The 22,986-nt window shown below is 45.6% G+C and overlaps 1 protein-coding gene and 1 long non-coding RNA gene across 24 annotated transcripts in view; one reads left to right on the top strand and one right to left on the bottom strand.

Annotated features, from left to right (window-relative positions):
• Nucleotides 1-22,986, top strand: part of LOC125508051 (uncharacterized) — a 49,181-nt gene that overhangs the window by 21,370 nt on the left and 4,825 nt on the right. Inside the window, exons 1-14 of one of the 23 annotated variants that reach the window (XM_087525627.1) lie at nt 402-821; nt 1,340-1,473; nt 4,520-4,603; nt 4,693-4,811; nt 5,020-5,096; nt 7,964-8,030; nt 8,112-8,243; nt 8,763-11,502; nt 11,592-11,753; nt 11,814-11,849; nt 11,970-12,053; nt 12,131-12,195; nt 12,275-12,727; nt 13,190-13,463. In XM_087525627.1, coding sequence (XP_087381753.1) covers nt 11,416-11,502; nt 11,592-11,753; nt 11,814-11,849; nt 11,970-12,053; nt 12,131-12,195; nt 12,275-12,719 — 879 coding nt within the window. In that variant the 5' untranslated portion in view covers nt 402-821; nt 1,340-1,473; nt 4,520-4,603; ... (3 more) ...; nt 8,112-8,243; nt 8,763-11,415 and the 3' untranslated portion in view covers nt 12,720-12,727; nt 13,190-13,463. Of the gene's footprint in view, nt 1-395; nt 822-1,339; nt 1,474-2,013; nt 2,195-4,429; nt 4,604-4,692; nt 4,812-5,019; nt 5,097-7,858; nt 8,244-8,762; nt 11,503-11,591; nt 11,754-11,813; nt 11,850-11,969; nt 12,054-12,130; nt 12,196-12,274; nt 12,728-13,189; nt 13,464-13,550; nt 14,303-22,986 lie in introns of those variants that run through there. The other 22 variants (XM_048672617.2, XM_087525630.1, XM_087525625.1 and 19 more) reach the window with 22 other exon arrangements.
• On the bottom strand, nt 119-1,332 carry LOC147970499 (uncharacterized). The gene is made up of 2 exons (XR_015604059.1): nt 1,172-1,332; nt 119-190 (listed from the first exon to the last, which is right to left on the bottom strand). It is a non-coding gene; the product is annotated as an uncharacterized LOC147970499 (long non-coding RNA).

Raw genomic sequence — 22,986 nt, 5'->3', positions numbered from 1 at the left:
TCACTCCACATAATTTATTACCAAAACATTTTATGCAAGTTGATGATAAGATAGAAGAGAATAGTTTTTTTTCTTTCAAAAAAAATAGTTCTACTCGGCATGATCAAGGAGAGCTTTCCTGAGTTCTCGTACTCAGACCCGGACTCGGTTTGCTTCTGTAGCGCCACCTTCTCCTTACTGTACTCGTTTCCTGCAGTTCGGCAAATATATATTTCGAGACTAAGTCGAGTGAATACTAGGGAAATAAAAATATACGTCGGTGTAGTGTGGTCATCCTACAATAAATATTACTCTCTTTTTTCTAATGTCTTTTTACTAAGCTTGCATTAGTACGTGTACTAGGTGTGCACCTGGGTATGTTACTAAGCTAATTTATCCTCCACGTGCCCTCTCCCTTTCTCTAAATTAAACCTATCTCTCTCTTCCCTGTACTAGTTCTGCACTAGTAGTTCTCAACCGAACAAAGCACCCACTAGTACTATCAGTCCAGGAAGAACACAAGTGATAGCACAAACTGATGCTCCGCTGCTCCTTGCCCAGATCGGCGCCGCCGCCAGCAACGGGAAAGATGTCGCTGCTAGATCCGCCACACTCTCTCTCCCCTGATGTGAATCGCCATATTATCCCCATGAATTTCAGCCTCAACTCTCTAATCCCCCTCTGTGTGTCTGTTCTTTTTGGCTTGCAGGTCAAACCCTATTGGGGATGTGATTTCCCTGCTCCAGATTGAAGTGGTCGGCGTTGGGCGCCGCCGTGATGCTGGATGGTGCAGGTCAGAGCTCCAGTACGTGGCCATGGAGTAGATCGAACATATGTGCATGGTAGTGATGCCTTGTTCCCCTCCCTAAATTTTTTTGTATGTTCAAGTTCTCAGATTTAGTAAATTAAATTGGCTCACATGTGTGTGTTGAACAAGTTCATCACTCCCTGTTCAAGATTATGGTGTGCTGATACTGTACAATAACCTGATCCATTTTATTTGAGCTATTTGAGGTTGTATCCCCTTTCTTCCTCATACTTCTATTTTCCTAAACTGGGATGTGATGCTACTGTGATTGCCTATCTTTTATGTGCATATGTGAAAATCCATTGAGGAATATTGTGCGTGCATCTGGGTTAGGCCTCTTTGTGTATGTGAGTACTAAGAACTGGCAGAAGAGGAAGAACTCACCTTTCTTCTTCTGCTCTCTCTGTTGGCCCTACTCTTGCTGCTCCTACGCTCTAGACCCCAATCCAGTAGGCTAGCTTCTTGCTCTAGCTTGTCCCCTTCAGTCTACTGATGATTTCTCATGTCACCATCTTCCCTTATTGTTCTTGGATCTTTGTTGGTTTTGGACAGGGGAATGCTAGTGCTGCTGGGAAGAAGAGAGCTTGGTCTGGCTATTTTGGGTAGAGCTGAGACGAATGAAACTTGGCAGTTGCTTACTCTGCTCTCCTTGCCATCTAATATCTGATATCCACCTCCCTTGGCTGGTATGGCTGCCCATCCCCTTCTCTATTGTTCTCACAGGTGCTAGCTTATAATTGGCTGAAGGTTGAAGCCAATACATAGACTATACTGTTGACCAATTGACTATTAATATGGTGCACGTGAGGGTGGTGGTCCATGTGTCTTGCTGTTCTGGTTGACCCAGAGATATTTTTGTGTTGGTCCAACTGTATAGCTTAGCATAGCATGGTCTCCCTATATTTTTTCCAAAGATTTGTAATACACTTTTGCAGCTATACTGTCTGAGGTGTATGAATATAAATATATATGCTTGAGTGGTTATGATGCTTGTTGAAGAAATCTGATATGTATTTGCTTAATGGATTCTACTTAATTATCTAGTTAAGGGTGGAATTACTATGTGAAAAAAAATACGGGTCGTTACATCCTACCCTCCTTAGAAAAAGATTCCGTCCTCGAAATCGAAAACTTACATAAAAAGGTTGGGGTAGGTTACTCGTAGGTCTTCCTCCTTCTCCCACGTCGCCTCACGAACTGAGTGGTTCTTCCATTGCACTTTGCAGAACCGAATGGTCCTTGTCCTGAGCTTGCGGTCTTCAACTTATAAGATCTTCAATGGTCGTTCTTCATACGTCAGTTCTGGTTGTAATTCAATCTCCAAGTCTGATACTTGTGGTGGTGGCTTGTTGCATTTCTTAAGTTGAGATATGTGGAAGACATTGTGAATTCTTGATAAACGTTCTGGTAACTCCAACTTATAAGCAGATGTTCCCTTCTCCTCCAAAATTTTAAATGGCCCAACATATCTAGGACTCAACTTTCCTTTGATTCCAAAGCGTCGAACCCCTCTCATAGGTGATACTTTTAGATAAACCAAGTCTCCTACTGCCAATTGCATAACCCTCCTATTCCGGTCAGCATAGCTCTTCTGCCTATTTTGTGCAATCTGGAGTCGTTCTTTGATTAGTTGGATCTTCTCATCATTCTCTCTCACTATGCTAGGACCAAGTAATGGTCTCTCTCCAACTTCATACCAGCATGTAGGTGATCTGCATTTCCTCCCATACAATGCCTCATATGGAGCCATTTGTATGCTGGATTGATAACTATTATTGTAAGAAAATTATGCTAGGTGTAGATGCTTATCCCATGATTCTCCAAAGTTCATTACACATGCCCTCAACATATCCTCAAGGATCTGATTTACCCGCTCTGTCTGGCCATCGGTTTGGGGATGATAAGCTGTGCTAAAGTGTAGCTCAGTTCCAAGAGACTTCTGTAGGCTCTTCCAAAAGCTTGATGTAAACACGGAACCTCGGTCAGATGTTATGGTCTTTGGTACACCATGGAGGGCAACTATCCTCTCTAAGTACAGTTCAGTCAACTTATCAAAGGAATATTTCTGGTTTGTAGCAATGAAGAGTGCTGACTTAGTGAGTCGGTCGGCCACAACCCATATGGCATCCTTCTTCTTTGGTGTCATAGGCAAACCAGTAATAAAATCTATAGAAAGATCTTCCCATTTCCAATCTGGTGTCTCTAATGGCTTTAGTAACCCAACAGGCCTTTGATGTTCCGCTTTTACCCTCTGACAAGTGTCGCATTTGCTGACATATTCTGCAATTTCCCTCTTCTTACCAGGCCACCAAAAATTTCCCTTCACATCCTTATACATCTTTGTGCTACCAGGATGGATAGTGTACAAAGTGTCATGAGCTTCATGCAAAATAATTTCCTTGATCTATAGGTCATCTGGCACACAGATCCTACTATGGTTCCAAAGAACTCCTTCCTGGTCCAACCTGAATTGTGAAGGTTGTCCCACTTGAATTCTTCTCATTTCCTCCTTGATGAATGCATCCATTCCTTGCTTTTCCTTAATCTGATCTAGCAATGTGGGGTGAAATGTCATGGCTGCTATATTAGCATTAGATGTGGCTCCTCTCAGCTCTATTCCCATCTTTGCAAGATCCTGCCGTAGCTCTTTTCCATACCCTTCAATTGATATGTGGTTGCATTGCTTATTTCTACTAAGTGCATCTGCCACTACATTTGCCTTACCAGGATGGTAGTTAATTGTCATATCATAATCTTCGATTAGTTCCAGCCACCTCCTCTGCCTCATGTTTAACTCCTTTTGTGTAAATATATATTTGAGGCTCTTGTGGTCACTGTACAATGTGCATTTAGAACCATATAAGTAGTGCCTCCATGTTTTCAGTGCACACACAACAGCTCCCAACTCCAAGTCATGGGTAGGGTAATTTACTTCATGTGTCTTTAATTGCCTAGAAGCATAGGCTATCACTCTATAATTTTGCATCAGAACACATCCTAGTCCAGATTTTGAAGCATCACAATACACCACATAATCTTGTCCACTTTCACGTAATTCCAACACTGGTGCGGTAGTTAACCTTTTCTTTAGTTCCTCAAAACTTCTCTCACACCCTTCAGTCCAAATAAATTTAGTTTCTTTCCTAAGCAATTTGGTGATTGATGTTGTAATCTACGAAAACCCTTTTATAAATCTGCGGTAGTACCCAACAAAGCCCAAGAAACTCCTTATCTCACTTGGATTGGTCGAACGAGCCCAAGACACAATTATTTCAATCTTGGATGGGTCAACCTCAACTCCTCTTCCTGAAATCATGTGCCCCAAGAAAGCTACTTGGTCCAGCCAAAACTCACACTTACTAAGTTTTGCATACAACTGATTCTCTCTTTAGATTTCAAGTGCTATCCTCAATTGTTCTGCATGCTCTTCCTTGCTTCTTGAATATATTAATATGTCATCAATAAAGACCACTACAAACTTGTCTAGATATTGCATGAAAATTTTGTTCATCAAGTTCATGAACATAGCTGGCGAATTAGTTAGACCGAATGGAACCGCAGTGTACTCATGGTGTCCATACCGAGATACAAATGTCGTCTTCTCAATGTCCTCTTCCTTCACTTTCATTTGGTGATATCCAGATCTCAAGTCAATTTTCGAGAAGACACATGCACCCTTGAGTTGATCAAATAAATCATTTATTCTAGGTAATGGATACTTATTCTTTACAGTTACCTTGTTAAGGTCTCGAAAATCTGTGCATAGCCTCAACCCTCCATCCTTTTTCTCTGCAAATAATACCGGTGCTCCCCATGGTGAGATGCTTTCCCTAATGAATCATTTTTCCTTCTGCTCATCCAATTGTTTCTTTATCTCCACTAACTCTGGCTGTGACATTTTGTAGGGTCTTTTGGAGATAGGTGATGCCCCAGGCATTAAAACTATGCTGAACTCTAACTCCCTATCAGGCGGCATACCCCGGCAGTTCATCCGGCAATACATTAGGAAACTCACAAACTACAGGTATATCCTTTATTTCTTTCTTTTGTCCACTTGATGCCATTACTAAGGGATTGTTTGGTCTGGTTCTACTTCCAAAATATATCAGCCTAGAGCCATCAGACTTCCTTATGGATACACTTTTAAGTTCACAATCTACTTTTACTCCATTAGCAGCTAACCAATCCATCCCAAGGATTATTTCTAACCCTGACATCTCTATAACATGCAGGTTTGCTGAAAATTTGGTGTTGTGGATTATTATTTGTTGATTTCTATGCATTGCCTCTACTATAATCTTCCCTCCAAGTGAGTTAACTCCTAAAGCCTTTTCCAACGGTGTGCATGTTAATCCATTCTTATTCACGAAATCTTGGGAAATAAATGAGTGTGTGGCACCGGTATCAAAAAGAACTGTACCAACTGAAGGAGGAATGAGTAGTTTACCGATGACAACATCTGTAGCTTCTCCTAGTTGCTCTGCAGCCACATAATTCAGCCTTGGTTGTCCTCCTACATGTCCTCCATGCCCAGCTCCTCTTGCTGCATAGTTCATAGGTCCGCCTTGTCCTCGCCCAGCTGGTGGACGATGCACTTGAGTCTGATGCATAGGTGGCCTTGTAGGATTTGCGGAAGGAGGGTGCAATTGAGCTTGTGGTGTCCTGGTCTCCCACAATTGAAGCAAAGTCCTGTGTCCGTCATACAATCTCGAGTAGCATGCCCTTTTCCACACTTCCCACATTTAGGAACAAAGGTTGGCTGAGTAGGAAATCTAGGCCATGGTGGTGTCATATGAGGACGCACTGGTCCAGGCATCATAGGACGTGGGTGATGCATCATGGGGCGTCGGTCTACCCTTGCTTTCTTCCTTCTTTCTTCACTTAGGTTGGCATGCTCATTCTCAAGTATGAAGGCCCTCTTGACAAGGTCTTAAAACTGGGTGATCCCATGAATCGAGAGGTGCTTTTTTAGGAATGGATGCAGCCCCTCCATAAACTTTTCCACCTTCTTGGCTTCTTTATTCACATCATCCGGAGCATACCTTGCCAAATCATTAAACTGGTTTAGTTAGTCATTTATCCTCTTACTACCCTGAGTTAGATTGCGAAACTCCCTCTTTTTGATATCCATCTTTCCCTTTGGGATATGGGTCTCACGAAAATTCTCCTTGAACTCCTCCCAAGTGATAGGCTGATTATTTGCTCGGTTAAGGCTGAAATTTCTCCACCAAGCTGCTGTTGGTCCGGTTAGCTAGTGCGATGCATATCTCACCTTCTCTTCATCTAAGCACCCCACGGTTTCCAGATTGTGTTCTACTTCTAACAACCGGTCATCTGCCTCTAGTGGATCCACTGCCTTGGAGAATGTGGGTGGCTGAGTTTTCAGAAATTCTCCCAAGCTAACTCCTGCACCAGGTAGGTTTGCTCCTCCAGGAACTAGTCTTGTCAGTATTGCTTCGAGGAAACGGTTCTGGTTCTCTTGGGACACCCTTCGAGAATTCTCCATGAACTTAGGGACATCTCCCAGATTGCCTTCTCCACCCATAAGTCCAGAAGTTCCAGCATTGCCAACTTCTGGGTTGCTTGGAAGTTGTGCCGGTCCAGGTAGAACACTTTGATCTTCTGAAGCTGGAGTACCCCCATGCTGATCATGGTCGCTTGATCCCAAACGAAAGACAAGGTCTTGCTCAGTCAAACCATTGTTATTCATCCTGCATTTTTTTCTTCTTCTTCTAGTTAGTTGGTTACTTCTTTGCATGATTATTGATTCAAATCAGCAAGCACAAGTGCAAGTGATACCAATAAATAGCGTGTTGTCCTTCAATTTGTAGTAACCAAAACTGAAGTACAATCATGGTGGCAAATGCCTCTTAGTAACCAGAATGATACCACTCTGATAACTCACTAAAGCACACAATAGTAAGGTACTATGAGCCTCCTAATGCACACAAGTTATATACTATAGAACAAGCACTTATGTTGCGAGATACACAATAGTAAGGTACATTTGTTGCAGAAAGTTTATTTCAATTTATAAAAGCTATAAAACACTCGTATTGCGAGATAGACCACCAATAGGTCCCCGTAGTCCCCAATCCAAGAGACTGGCATGAATTCATGTTTTTCTTTAACTCTTCATAGTTTGTATCACTTTACCCATAGAGCTCGAAACCATAATTGCCATATGCATTTCCTTAGATGCGAGACATGGTTCCGAACATAAAGCTTTTCCCATTATGTATATTATATCTCCACCCGGCTAGTGGTCACTAGCCGTTGTGTCGGTTTTCGGAACCCGCACTCCACCAAGGCTTATTATATAGCGCTTGTTAATGCACCCATCCAGCATTAGCGTGGGAACTCATCGCCCATCCTACGACTACTTACCCATGTGGAGAGTATAATAACTTGATGGTATTTGGCTCAACTCGACTTAGACGAGACCATGGTTGATACAGTTGTAGTACGACGCATAAAACGAGTGAAAGTTATTTAATCTTAATATGCTAGCCATATGTAGAGGGCCCCACCTTCCAGTATGTCCATCCAGGGCACCCTCTACCCACCAAATAATTATAAAAATAAATAAATCAATGGATTAGCTGCTCCATTAGCTAACCCAACTCTTTGTCAGCAGCCACTCCGCACAATTTATTACCAAAACATTTTATGCAAGTTGATGATAAGATAGAAGAGAATAGTTTTTTTTCTTTCAAAAAAATAGTTCTACTCGGGATGATCAAGGAGAGCTTGCCTGAGTTCTCGTGCTCAGACCCGGACTCAGCTTGCTTCTGTAGCGCCTCCTTCTCCTGATTGTACTCATTTCCTGCAGTTCGGCAAATATATATTTCGAGACTAAGTCGAGTGAATGATAGGGAAATAAAAATATATGTCGGTGCAGTGTGGTCATCCTACAGTCAAATATTACTCTTTATTTCTAATGTCTTTTTACTAAGCTTGCATTAGTACGTGTACTAGGTGTGCACCTGGGTATGTTACTAGGCTAATTTATCCTCCACGTGCCCTCTCCCTTTCTCTAAACTAAACCTATCTCTCTCTTCCCTGTACTAGTTCTGTACTAGTAGTTCTCAACCGAACAGAGCACCCACTAGTACTATCAGTCCAGGAAGAACACAAGTAATAGCACAGACTGATGCTCCTCTGCTCCTTGCCCAGATCGGCGCCACCGCCAGCGACGGGAAAGATGCCACTGCTAGATCCTCCACACTCTCTCTCCCCTGATGTGAATCCCCATATTATCCCCATGAATTTCAGCCTCAACTCTCTAATCCCCCTCTGTGTGTGTGTTCTTTTTGGCTTGCAGGTCAAACCCTATTGGGGATGTGATTTCCCTGCTCCAGATTGAAGTGGTCAGCGTTGGGCGCCGCCGTGATGCTGGATGGTGCAGGTCAGAGCTCCAGTGCGTGGCCATGGAGTAGATCGAACATATGTGCAGGTTAGTGATGCCTTGTTCCCCTCCCTAATTTTTTTTGTATGTTCAAGTTCTCAGATTTAGTAAATTAAATTGGCTCACATGTGTGTGTTGAACAAGTTCATCACTCCCTGTTCAAGATTATGGTGTGCTGATACTGTACAATAACCTGATCCATTTTATTTGAGCTATTTGAGGTTGTATCCCCTTTCTTCCTCATACTTCTATTTTCCTAAACTGAGATGTGATGCTACTGTGATTGCCTATATTTTATGTGAATATGTGAAAATCCATTGAGCAATATTGTGTGTGCATCTGGGTTAGGCCTCTTTGTGTATGTGAGTACTAAGAACTGGTAGAAGAGGAAGAACTCACCTTTCTTCTTCTGCTCTCTCTGTTGGCCCTACTCTTGCTGCTCCTACGCTCCAGACCCCAGTCCAGTAGGCTAGCTTCTTGCTCTAGCCTGTCCCCTTCAGTCTACTGATGATTTCTCATGTCACCATCTTCACTTATTGTTCTTGGATCTTTGTTGGTTTTGGACAGGGGAATGCTAGTGCTGCTGGGAAGAAGAGAGCTTGGTCTGACTATTTTGGGTAAAGCTGAGATGAGTGAAACTTGGCAGTTGCTTACTCTGCTCTCCTTGCCATCTAATATTTGATATCCACCTCCCTTGGCTGGTATGGCTGCCCATCCCCTTCTCCATTGTTCTCACAGGTGCTAGCTTATAATTGGCTGAAGGTTTAAGCCCATACATAGACTATAATGTTGACCAATTGACTATTAATATGGTGCACGTGAGGGTGGTGGTCCATGTGTCTTGCTGTTCTGGTTGACCCAGAGATATTTTTGTGTTGGTCCAACTGTATAGCTTAGCATAGCATGGTCTCCCTATATTTTTTTCAAAGATTTTGTCGTGTAATTGTCATGGAAGATGTCCTAGCAAATGGACTTAGTCATAGGGCCATCGCAACTAGGAAGCTTAAAGGGGTTAATCGGGACAAAGGACACAAGAGGTTTTATACTAGTTCGGCCCCTTACGATGAATGTGAAAGCCTACATCTAGTTGTGTTGGAATTGCTGGGGTTTCGATCACCAAGAGGCTAATCCGCCGGCTTGGTTATTGATCTCTTGTTTCTTGCCCTAAGTCGCCACTGGGTCGTCCCCTTATATACACGGGTTGACGCCAGGCGGCCTACGGAGTCCCGGCCGGCTCATAAAGCGTGTCCGGCTCGGTGACTTCTTTTATATGCCTTTCCTTACAAGTCTTTCCTTATATACGGCGGTTTACAATATTGGGCCTTAAGACGCCTCTGGGCTTAGGCCTTCTATAAGCCTTAATAAACTATTGCCTTGAATGTTACTGGGCTTCCTTTGTGACCGCCATTGGGGCTGACCCAGCCCCTCCTGGGCGGGTCATACCTGGTAGCTATATCCCAACATTAGGCCCCAGGTTGACTTTGAAGTTTGTTCTTTGTCAGTCTTCAATACTTAGACGAAATCCATCTTCCTCTCTTCGCAGAAATTTTTGTAACCCGCCATGACGTCATTTCTTGAAAACACGAAAAACTATTATGACGTCATCTCTCAACAGATCTTTATCCTTTAATGCCTTCCGAGAATCGAGGCGTCCGTTTAGTTGGATAATCATTATTCGGGTCTTCCTCGATTTTCGCGCCTGCCTGTTCTTTTATCCCCTTATAAATAGGCACGCCCTGGTCTTTCTCATTCTTCTCTCTTCTTTGTCTTCTACCTCTCGCAACCCCCACTGCTGCTCGAGCTCCGCCGCCGTCAGAGAGCGCCTCACCTCGGTTGACTTTGGCCGCTGCATCAACTGGAATCGGTCCAGAGAACGGCGGCGACTCTCCACGGAAGATTTGTGGCTGTAAGCATTTCCCTTCTTACTCCTCAGATCTGCATTAGGGCTTTCTAGGTTTCTGAGTGTTCTTTGTAGTTCATCACAGTCTCTTCGTATTTCTTCAACTGCAACCTCTTCTTGATCCAAAAAGAGATATATACTTGTGCGGTAGTTGTTTTGTGCCTACTCTTGATACTAGTAGATCCCTTTTCCCGGTATAAAGGCCTCATTAGGACTCACGAACTCATCTGCGCTAGACTTTTAGGTCTAGAATATTTTCCATTTTGAATAGCCATTTGATCAAGAATAATATCAAGCAATTAGGAAACTTGTTTGTCTCAACACTTAACCGAATCTGTTTTCTCAAATATCTGTAGTCATGGCGGCTTATTGCGCCGGCTTACTTTTCCTTATATGACATTAGCCCTTACTTAAGCCGCCATTACTCCTTTGTACCATCATCACTTAACTTCACCATTATCATTGAATTGAACTGGCATGTCACTTTCTTTTCAGTTCGTCTTTTGAACATCATGCCGTCAAAAGCACCGACTATCTGCAACTGGGTTCCTTCAACAGTAACTGAGGATAATTTGAAGGATTTCTTCTCCATAGGATTTTCGCCAGGGAAGAATGTTATGTCTTACCGTGCACCTGACCCGGATGAGGAACGGCCCAATCCAAAAAGATGGTGAAGTCATTGTCTTTTCCGACCACATGAACCGTGGCTTTTCACCACCCGGCTCAAAGTTCTTCAGAGATGTCCTCCATTTTTTCAAACTCCACCCTCAAGATCTCGGGCCCAATTCCATATCCAATATCTGCAATTTCCAAGTTCTCTGTGAGGTGTACCTTCAAGAAGAACCGACTGTGGAACTCTTCAGAGAGTATTTTTATCTGAACCGCCAGAACGAGTGTACCAATGGACCTAGCTTGGAACTTGGAGGCATCTCAATTCAGCGTCGATAGGGCGCCATCTTCCCCCTAATAGTCTTGCCGAGTCATCCCAAAGACTGGAATCAGACTTGGTTCTATTGTCAAGACACTTCACCAGCAAATGAGAAGCCACTGCCGGGTTATCGCGCAGAGCGTCTCGACTCCAAGTTTGCGCTCCCTGACAAACTCACTGCCGCCGAACGCAAGAAGCTTATTCCATCAATTAAAAGGATTAACACCTTATTGGGGAACGGCTTAACCGGAGTTGACTTGACTTGTTGCTGGGTCTCATGGCGGGTCATCCCTCTAAGCCGCCTATCCAAATTGACGAATGAATATGGTGGAGGCCCAAATGACTCTCTTCATCACAGCTCCGTTCAATTAACTGAAGAAGATATTGTTTCAATGTTGACCCTTCTGGTGAACGGCAAATATGAAGACTGCAGTAAAGTCGGGTTAAACCCCTTATGCAAACTTAACCCGGCGCCAGAGGTAAAGAACCTCTGACCTCTTTCTCTTTGTATTTTTCTCAACCGTTTTAAATACATGCATGACCTTTTATCTTGTTTATTTGTTTACAGGCCAAATCTGATTTCTGGAAAGCCAAATATGACCACGAAGCCGCCAAGAAGGCTAGAGCTGCCGCCATGACCGCCAAGAAGAAGACCCGGAGGTCTAAGAAGAAGAAGAAGAGCACCGCTGAGGACCTGTTAAAGCTTGACGATGATACTTCTGAGTCGGAGGTAGCCCTTGACTCCCTTGGCCAGTTTTCTAATAACCTTATTGACATTGATTATTGCCAGGATGACACGGGGGCCAGTCAGGTCGGAGAAGAAGAGGTAATTATTTCCTCCGACTCAGACCATTTGCTGAGACAGAAACTACGACGGGTAACCCGGAAAGTAAGGTTTTCGCACCCTTTGGCTTATTTGGACCCTCATTTTCTTTTGAAAAAATAGCAACACGAGAGCCGTCGTCAAGCCCGGAATGATGATGAGCCGCCTTCTGTTGTACAACAAACTCCTCAAAAACGCCAAAATGAGGTCTCTTTTATATTCCTCTTCGGCTTTCATTAATGAATCTATTATCTTGTGTTACTGACGTTATCTGCCCTTTGAAGGAGGTTTCTCGCTCTTCTGGCGACTCATCTCAAATGCAATTTCCGGCCTTCAAGACTGCCCCTGGGTAAGGAAAAAAATCATCTTTCCTCTATGTCTTTAAAAATTGCACCGTTGCACTAATTGTCTTATAAAATCTTTCTTAGTGGCCAAGCCAAATCCAAGAAGGCCGAAGTGGTTAAACCGGTGGAAGACCCATTAGTTCTTGCACCTGAACCGTCTATGCCAACTTCTCCCCCTCAAACTGAAGCGCCAGAAGATCCGGCTATGACGGCTCAATCGGACCCTCCTGAACCATCAGCTGATGAGACCACTCTCTACCCGGCTATAACTGAACCATCCAGTTCAGCTAATCCACCGACAACCTCTGACACTGACGTCTTGGTTACTGGTAGCCGGTTTGTTGAGCCAGGGAACCCCACCATATTAGCTCCACACACTACTAAACAAGAAGCCTTAGAGAAGCAGAAGGTGCGGTTTATGTCTCCCATTACACCCATCTCAATGTCAATGATGTGCTGCCCGGCTATCTCAGTCATGTGCACTCCAGTCGTGACTCGGAAATCGGGATGGTCAAGCAATTGCAGCTGAAGTACGAGGTATGCTCTTCCGGCTTACTTATATTCTGCCAGCCCCCAAGTCTTTAGATTATGATAAAACCTGAATGATCTGTAGACTTATGATATAGGCTAAAGCTTTACCTTTAGATTTTTCAGAAGTCCAATAAAGTAGTATAAACTTCACCTGTAGTCCCCAAGGGCCGGTTCACTTGATCATAAATGAGCCGGTACTTAATTTCATAACTGTCTTGTGCTGAACCCAACAAATATTGTAATCCGGTTTAATCTTGAGAGGCTTTCTGAATATCATGCATTAGCCCCCAAGTGCCAAGTATTGTTACTTTGTAAGGTACTTGGGACTTGAAATATATCAGAGTCATAAGAAATTGTTTTGGCATACATTAGCCCCCAAGTGTCAAGTGGTTTTGCAGTGCAAAGTACTTGAGACTTGAATCTTGAACTTTTAGTTTAAACCTTGACACACCTGTGTATGTTTTATAGAATGCCTTATCTGAATTGGGTTCCCAATTAACTGACGCCAAGACCCGGCTGGCGGATCAAGAGGCAGAAATCAAGTCTGCTGATTCTAAACTTCAATTAAGTCTTGCTAAGACAGAAAAACTGAAAACCAGCTTGACTACCAAAAAGAAAACCTGGGATGAAGAAAAGACGCTGCTGACACGTGCCGAAAAAGCTGAAGCGGCTCTTGAGGAGGTTACCACGGAGCTGACCAGTTTAAAGAACCGGGTGTCTCAAATGGTTTCCGCCATCTTTGGTAAGCCATTTGTACTGATCTTTTATACCTTCTTTTGACCCGGAATATAAACCGCCAGCTGACCCCTTGTTTACAAAATATGTGCAGGCCCGCGAAGCAGGAATCTGAGCCAAGATAATGTGACTAAACTGAAGGCGGTCTATACCGTGGAGCAGTTGTACATTGGCGCGCAACGAGCACTTGCTGCTATCTCTCCTGCCAATCAAGGACCCAACCGGCTCAGTGATGTCTTGAAAAAGTTGTCAGTCTTACCCGCCAGGTTCCAAGAAGTCAAACGATCATGTGCCAGAGCTGGAGCCTTGACTGCCCTGAGCCGCTCCAAAGCCAGGGTGTCAGATCTAGATCCGGCGGATGTAGACAGGGGGTACCCTACCGTGAAGGAAGACGGGTCTCCATTTGAGCAGGATGACTTTGTTGCTTGTGTGAGAGGAGTTCGACCTAAGGCTACCATTCTTGGAGATGAAACCAATATTGAAAAATATCAGCCGGGTTTTGATTTGGAGAATAAGAAGATGGCAACTCCCTCTTACAAGGTGACAGATCTAATCCCGCCGGTTCGTCAACATATATTTGCTCCGGAAGTTGATCCGGCTGGCCTGATTGATGAAGAAGTAGAATTCATTGTCGTGAACGGTTTTGACTGGTCAAAACCCAGCTTCCAATCAGTAGAAGGAGGTGAACCGGCAAGGGAAGAGTGAGAACCATATTCGTGGGCTCTTTAGAGCCCTGTAATAGATTTAGCTTGAAACAACCGCATATTTACCTATGCCATCGTGCATAAGATGCCATGTGTGGCTCTTTGCTTCTTGATGTCAATATATGCGTCACATTTATGGTTATCTCTGTAATATTTCGGCTCTGTTCCTGTAGAAAAGGAAAAAACTGGCTTGGCGGTTTAGCACCGAACGGGTCAGAACACCCGGTATATAACCAATGGTTTATCATAGTAGAAAAAACAGAAACAGATGCGAAAATAAACAAGGTTGAAACAACCTTCGATTAACACAGAAACAAATGTTCATAAATAACAATTGTACCTGTATTTGTTACCTCTGGACCACCGGTTTATATGACCCGGGTAATGAGGTTGATGATCCAATCCATTTTTGAGAAGTCAATGCTTCTTCATGCCTGATGATCATCATGCCTGGGCGGCTTATTGTCAAATAGTCAAGCCGGTGAAAAGACCGTGCTGATCATTTAAAATTGAGACAATAAAAGACCAGGAAGGCAAAATAGTAGTTTGCAACATAAATTAACTTTGTAACTGAAAGTTGGGGGTTTCTGATTCGAATACGATCAGTAAACCGGACCAAAGGGGTTAAGCTAAGATTCGAATACGATCATATAGCCCCCAGTGGCTTTGGCGTTGCGCCGATCAAGAGGGTACCGACAGCTATGTTCTCTTTGGTTTGAATACGACCTATGTTTGAACAGGAAGCCCCCAAATTACCTTGAGAGGTTTTTAACGACCCTGATTCGAATACGATCCAAGTCGGACCCGAAAGGGGTTAAGCTATGATTCGGATATGATCAAGAAGCCCCCTAGTGAGTTTGGCTTTGAGCCGATCAAGAGGGTTACAACAGCTATGTTCTCTTTGGTTAGAATACGACCTATGTTTGAACAAGAAGCCCCCAAGTGATCATGAGGTTTACAGCTAGATTCGAATACGATCATAAGTCGGACCAAAAAGGTTAGACTTGATTCAGATATGATCAGCTTCTTAATAGTCATTTTAATAGTAAAAAAGAGTAAAGATATATAATCTTTGAAAGGGAAAAGGACAAAGGTACTGCTTTATTACTTATCATAGTATATACAATGTCAAAGTATGTACATGATGAGAGCCGGTGGCTCAGGTGTAGTATGGCCGAAGTTGAGCAATGTTCCACGGCCGGCGGGTCTCTTCCTCCGACTTACGTGAGTCTTTGTGCTCTCGAACGTCAATGAGGTAATATGACTCGTTGTTTAAGTTTTTGCTAACCACAAAGGGTCCTTCCCAAGGCGGGGATAGCTTGTGTGCATCTGACAGATCCTGGATGAGCCGAAGCACCAGGTCACCTTCTTGAAAAGTCATGGACTTAACCCGACGGCTGTGATAACGGCGCAGGTCCTGTTGATAAATTGTTGATCGAGCCGCTGCCAAGTCTCTCTCCTCATCTAACAAGTCAAGTGCATCCTATCTGGCTTGTTCATTATTAGCTTCAACATAAGCCGCCACACGAGGCGAGTCATGACGGATGTCACTAGGCAACACCGCTTCCGCTCCATAAACCATGAAGAAGGGTGTATAACCCGTGGGCCTGTTAGGAGTGGTGTTGATACTCCACAGTACCGAGGGTAACTCCTCTACCCAATAACCCGGCGTCGGTTGTAAGGGAACCATGAGCTGGGGTTTGAGACCTTTTAAGATTTCCTGATTTGCTCTCTCAGCTTGCCCATTAGATTGAGGGTGAGCTATAGAAGAAACATCAAGCCGGATATGCTCACATTGACAAAACTCCTCCATAGCCCCTTGGGATAAATTAGTGCCATTATCAGTGATAATGATGTGTGGAAAGCCAAAGCGAAAGATCACCTTTTTCATGAAGTGAACCGCTGTGGCTGCATCACACTTACTCACTGGCTCTGCCTCAACCCACTTTGTGAATTTGTCAACTGTCACTAAAAGATGTGTCTTTTTATCCTTAGACTTTTTGAAAGGCCCAACCATGTCAAGCCCCCATACCGCAAACAGCCAAGTGATTGGAATCATCCACAACTCTTGAGCCGGCACATGCGCTCGTCGTGCAAATTTTTGACATCCATCACACCTACTGACCAGATCCTCTGCATCAGCGTGAGCCGTCAACCAGTAAAAACCATGACTAAAGGCTTTGGCCACAAGAGACTTTGACCCGGCGTGATGACCACAATCCCCTTCATGGATCTCATGAAGTATTTCTTGGCCTTCTTCAGGAGAAACACACCGCTGAAATGCTCTAGTGATGCTGCGATGGTATAACTCTCTGTCAGAAATCGTCATTGATTTGGACCACCGGGTTATCTGTCGGGCCAGGGTCTCATCCTCTGGCAACTTGCCCTAGGTCATGTAAGCCAAGAACGGTATTGTCCGGTCTGGGATGACATGAAGAGCCGCCACCAACTGTGCCTCCGGGTCAGGAACGGCTAAATCTTCCTCTGTAGGTAACTTAATAGACGGGTTATGCAAAACATCCAAAAAGGTGTTAGGTGGCACCGGCTTACGCTGAGATCCCAAGTGGCTTAAAGCATCGGCCGCTTCGTTCTTCCTACGATCAATGTGTTCCACCTAATAACCTTTAAAATGCCCTACAACAGCATCGACTTCTCGGTGATAAGCCGCCATGAGAGGGTCCTTGGAATCCCACTTGCCCGACACCTGTTGAGCCACCAAATCTGAATCGCCAAGGCACCGGACCCGGCTTAGACTCATTTCTTTTGCCATTCGAAGACCTTGGAGCAAGGCTTCATATTCTGCTGTGTAGTTAGTACAAGGAAACATCAATCGCAACACATAACAAAATTTGTCACCTTGAGGGGAAGTTAACACAACTCCAGCCCCCGAGCCCTCCAACTGTCTGGACCCATCAAAGTGAATCGTCCAATATGTGTTGTCTGGTTTCTCCTCTGGCATCTGCATCTCTGCCCAGTCATTAATAAAGTCAACCAGCACTTGAGATTTACGTGGTACATACTTCAACCCATGAGACCCAAGTTCAATGGCTCACTTGGCGACTCGTCCAGTAGCTTCTCTATTTTGAATTATGTCTCCCAAAGGAGCAGAGCTAACCACAGTGATTGGGTAACCCTGAAAGTAATGTTTGAGCTTCCGGCTTGCCATGAACACCCCATACACGAGCTTCTGCCAATGTGGATATCTTTGTTTAGATTCAATCAACACCTCACTGACGTAGTAAACCGGCCGTTGGACCGGATGTTCCTTGCCAGCCTCCTTGCGTTCCACCACAATCGCCACACTAACAGCTTGTGAGTTAGCGGCTACATATAACAATAGCGCCCCTTTCTCAACCAGAGCAGCAAGAACCGGTGGCTCGGCAAGCTGTTTCTTCAGATCCTCAAAGGCAGAATTTGCAGCTTCACTCCAAACAAAGTCATCCATCTTTTTCATCATCTGATACAAAGGCATCGCCTTCTCCCCTAACCGGCTTATGAACCGGCTCAGAGCAGCAACACGACCCGCCAGCCGTTGAACGTCGTTGATGCATGTTGGTTTGGCCAGGGATGCGATTGCCTTAATTTTCTCTGGGTTAGCTTCAATACCTCGGTTGGACACTAAAAACACACTTGGTCGGGTTAAGCATCATCTTGTAGACCCGGAGGTTATCAAAGGTCTCCTTCAGATCTGTTACCAAGGTTTCCTCTTTTCTGGACTTCACCACTATATCATCCACATGAGCATGAACATTACGCCCAATCTGACTGTGAAGGCAATTCTGCACACACTGTTGATAAGTTGCCTAGGCACTCTTAAGCCCAAAAGGCATAGACACATAGCAGAAGGCTCCAAATGGAGTGATGAAAGCTGTCTTCTCCTGGTCCTTAACTGCCATCTTGATCTGATGATAACCTGAATAAGCATCCAGAAAACTCAAACACTCACAACCCGCCGTAGCATCAATGATCTGATCAATACGAGGGAGAGCAAAAGGGTCATCTGGACAAGCTTTGTTTAAATCGGTGTAATCCACACACATACGCCAGGTGCTGTTCTTCTTGAGTACAAGCACCAGGTTAGCCAACCACTCTGGGTGAAAAACTTCCACAATGAACCTGGCCGCCAAGAGCCGGGCCACCTCTTCTCCGATGGCCTTGCGCCTTTCCTCGTTAAACCGTTGGAGAAACTGCCTAACCGACTTAAACTTCGGATCAATATTGAGAGTGTGCTCAGCGAGTTCTCTCGGGACACCCGGCATGTCAGAAGGTTTCCATGCAAAGATGTCCCGGTTCTCACAGATGAACTCGATGAGCGCGCTTTCCTATTTTGGATCCAAGTTTGCACTGATGATGAACTGCTTGGATGAGTCGCCGGGCACAAAATCAACCGTCTTGGTGTCATCAGCTGACTTGAATTTCAACACCTGTTCATGCTCCATTGTTGGCTTCTTTAAAGACGTCATGTCTGCCAGGTCAACATTATCTTTATAAAACTTTAACTCCTCTGTTGCACAAACAGACTCAGCATATGCAGCATCTCCTTCTTCACACTCCAGGGCTATTTTCCGGCTTCCATGTACTGTAATGGTGCCCTTATAACCCGGCATCTTGAGCGGCAGATATACATAACACGGCCGAGCCATGAACTTGGCGTAAGCCGGCCGTCCAAACAGAGCATGATATGGGCTTTTGATCTTAACCACCTCAAAAGTTTACTTCTCCGCTCTGGAATCATATTCATCCCCAAAGGCTACTTCCAGTTCAATCTTACCAACTGGGTATGCCGACTTGCCCGGTACAACACCGTGAAAAATAGTGTTGGATTGCTTAAGACTCTTATCAGTCAACCCCATCCGACGGAACGTCTCATAGTAGAGGATGTTGATGCTACTACCTCCATCCATGAGCACTTTAGTGAATTTATATCCACCAACCTGAGGTGCCACTACCAAGGCTAAGTGACCCAGATTATCAACTCGGGGAGGATGATCTTCTCTGCTCCACACAATGGGCTGCTCTGACCACCTTAAATAATGTGGAATCGCCGGCTCAACGGCATTGACAGCCCTCTTATGAAGCTTCTGGTCCCTCTTGCATAAACTAGTGGTAAATACATGGTATTGCCCACTATTCAACTATTTTGGGTTGCTCTGATATCCGGACTGTTGCTGCTGATTACCTTGGTCGGGTTGTGGATTATAACCTCCCTGGTTACCCGTATGGCCCTGATCGTGAAAACCGCCTCCACCTGAACTGGCGCCCGGGCCATGAAAGTCGCCTCCGCCTGAACCGCCGCCAGGCCCGTGACTTCCATCAGACGTGTTTGAATTTTTGAATGCCTTCATGATTGTACAGTCCTTCCACAGATGGGTGGTTGGTTTCTCCCGGGTGTCGTGTCTTGGACAAGGTTCATTCAATAGTTGCTCGAGGGTGGGACGTGACCCGCTTGACCGAGGGGGTTTCCTACCCTTGCGCCGTTGATTGTTGCCCTGTGCATTGGTGTTAGCCACAAATTCATCAGTCTTACGTTTATTATCTCCTTGATTTGCCGGGTTATGCTGGTGACCCTTGCCGTTGCCGTTCTTCTTTCCCTTCCCTGTTTTTTCTTCATCAGACACGAGGTCCTTGGTACTATCAGAATCAGCATACTTGACCAGAGCCGCCATCAGCTGGCCCATGTCATTGCAGTCACGCTTGAGCCGCCCCAGCTTCTGCTTCAGAGGTTCAAAACGGCAATTTTTCTCCAACATTAAGACTGCCGAACCGGCATCCATCTTATCAGATGAATGTATTATCTCCTTGACCCGGCGCACCCAATGGGGTGTGGACTCACCTTCCTCTTGCTTACAATTAGTCAGGTCCACGATTGACATAGGTTGTTTGCATGTGTCCTTGAAGTTCTGAATGAACCAGGCTTTTAATTCCGCCCATGAGCCGATGGAATTGGGGGGTAATCCTTTCAACCAAGTGCGAGCCGTTCCATCCAACATCATAGTGAAATACTTAGCCATTGCTGCATTGCTGACCTCCAACAGCTCCATCGCCATCTCATAACTCTCAATCCAGGCCCCGGGCTGCAAGTCGGACATGTAATTAGGCACCTTACGAGGCCCCTTGAAGTCTTTTGGCAAGCACTCATTATGTATAGCCGGCACCAAGCAAGGGACACCTCCTGTTCTTGTGGCTACTCCAGCCTCAACAGAGGTTGCTAGATAAGCCAGAAAAGTTTGATGAGCCGCCTGTTCAGCTGCCAGTTGAACCACCTGCTCAGCCTCTTGTCGAATCCTCTCTTGATCCGCTAAGTTAAGGGCTCCGGCCTGTACCGGCTCATGCCTGCGCGGTTGGTTGCGGCATTGAGCGTTGCTTGACATATCAGCGGAGTCCATATGCCTACTGTAGATTGGGCTCCGGCTCGGGCGAGGGGTTGAATGGATTCTGTCTTGACTGTAAGAGTACGCATCCTGCTGTGCCAGAGCCGTCTGAAGAAGTTCTCTCACCCTACGTGTTTCGATTGCTTTCAGAGAGTCACCTTCCATCGGGAGAGCCGCCAAACGACCCGACGCAGCAATGAGGTTTTCCAAAGGATTGGAGAAGTGACCCGATGGTGTTGGCGCATAATGAGGCGGGGCGGTATACATGCGAGGTGGTTCCATGGCCCGCGACTGAACCGGTGCTCCGGGTGTCGTGATCTGATTTGCCTCCGGCGGGTTACTTGGACCAGCCCCGGGTGTATGGAAAAGGTTCCTAGGATCGAGTGTCAGAGGTAGACGTGACTGAGTTTTCTGATGCCTTCTCCTCATGACCTCATTTAACGCGTTCAGATCCACCGAGAGCCGGAAAGTCTCCGCTTGAAGCTGCTGAGAACGAGCGTCCAAAGCCGCCCCCTTCGCGGCCATCCTAACCTCTTCTGCTGCTAAATTTTCCTTGGCCTGTGCCATCTCTTCATGTATCTGTGCCACCTCCGCGTCATGCTGAGCTTTATCCGCCGGCTCTACCGCGGCAGTCAACAGAGCCGTCAGCTTATCCGTGAGGTCCATTAGCATCTAAGCCGGGGGCGCGCGGGGTCTCCTGACCCGGCCGCTGCCGACCCGGTGGTTGTTGCTGCTGCAGCCGTGGAGTTCTGACCAGGTTGAGTGCCCGCCATGAAGACTCCAGCTCGATTCGGCGGCTCGAAGGGGTCCGGAATACTGCTGCCATCGGAACAGCCCCTGAGCATGCCATCTTGCAGTTGGTACAAAGAATTCGTCTCGCCTTTTGATGACGTAGCGTCAGAACAGATGGTCGTCTCACCGCCATCCACTGATCCTTCCAAGTATTCACCTCCATGGATGCAACCCACAAAGGCACACTTTACAGCGGGCCGGGCCCGGGCGGGTCTCGCGCGTTGAGCCATCTCGATGATGTTGGTGCAGACGTCCGGCTCAGGGCCCGATTCGCCGATCTGGCCGATGAAGACATGAATCCCGCCGAAGAGGACCCAGTACCCTTACTCAATTGAGCCGGCCTCGGGGCCCCAGCCTTCGTCGTCGATGTAGAGCTTGCTGCGACGACTCTTGGTCATCCGGCCCACAACGTATCCCTTTAGCCCTTCGAAGTTGCCCTTCAAGAACTCAAATCCACCATGCGCTGGCCCCACGGTGGGCGCCAACTGTCATGGAATTGTCACGGCAGATGTCCTAGCAAAAGCACTTAGTCGTAGGGCCATCGCAACTAGGAAGCTTAAAGGGGTTAATCGGGACAAAGGACATGAGAGGTTTTATACTAGTTCGGCCCCTTACGATGAAGGTAAAAGCCTACATCTAGTGGTGTTGGAATTGCTGGGGTTTCGATCACCAAGAGGCTAATCCGACAGCTTGGTTATCGATCTCTTGTTTCTTGCCCTAAGCCGCCATCAGGTTGTCCCCTTATATACACTGGTTGACGCCTGGCGGCCTACGGAGTCCCGGCCGACTCATAAAGCGTGTCCGGCTCGGTGGATTCTTTTATATGCCTTTCCTTACAAGACTTTCCTTATATACGGCGGTTTATAATATTGGACCTTAAGCCGCCTCTGGGCTTAGGCCTTCTATAAGCCTTAATAAACTATTGCCTTGAATGTTACTGGGCTTCCTTTGTGACACGCCATTGGGGCTGACCCGGCCCCTCCTGGGCGGGTCATACCTGGTAGCTATATCCCCAACAGATTTGTAATACACTTTTACAGCTATACTGTCTGAGGTGTATGAATATAAATATATATACTTGAGTGGTTATGATGCTTGTTGAAGAAATCTGATATGTATTTGCTTAATGGATTCTACTTAATTATCTAGTTAAGGGTGGAATTACTATGTGAAAAAAATATAGGTCATTACAATAGACACACAAGTTGATCATTGATCTTTAGCCGTGTGCGGTGCCCCCCTCCACCATAATCCACCTCGGTAATATCATAGCGGTGCTTAGGCGAAGCCCTGTTCCGGTAGCAACATCATCACCGTCATCACGTCGTCGTTCTGATGAAGCTCTCCCTCGAAACTCTACTGGATCATGAGTTCACGGGACGTCACCGAGCCGAACGTGTGCAGATCGCGGAGGTGATCTACCTTCGGTGCTAGATCGGTCGATCGTGAAGACGTACGACTACATCAACCGCATTGTCATAACGCTTCCGCTTATGGTCTACAAGGGTACATAGACGATACTCTCCCCTCTCGTTGCTATGCATCACCATGATCTTGCATGTGCGTAGGAATTTTTTTGAAATTACTGTGTTCCCGAACAAATACTTACTCTACTTTGCTGCATCACCCTTTCCTATTCAAGGGAAAAACCAACGCAAGCTCA

Source organism: Triticum urartu, chromosome 5A, assembly GCF_056163025.1.
Source record: "Triticum urartu cultivar PI428250 chromosome 5A, HENAU_Tu73, whole genome shotgun sequence".
NCBI lineage: Eukaryota > Viridiplantae > Streptophyta > Magnoliopsida > Poales > Poaceae > Triticum > Triticum urartu.
This window is presented reverse-complemented; position numbering and strand designations above follow the sequence as displayed.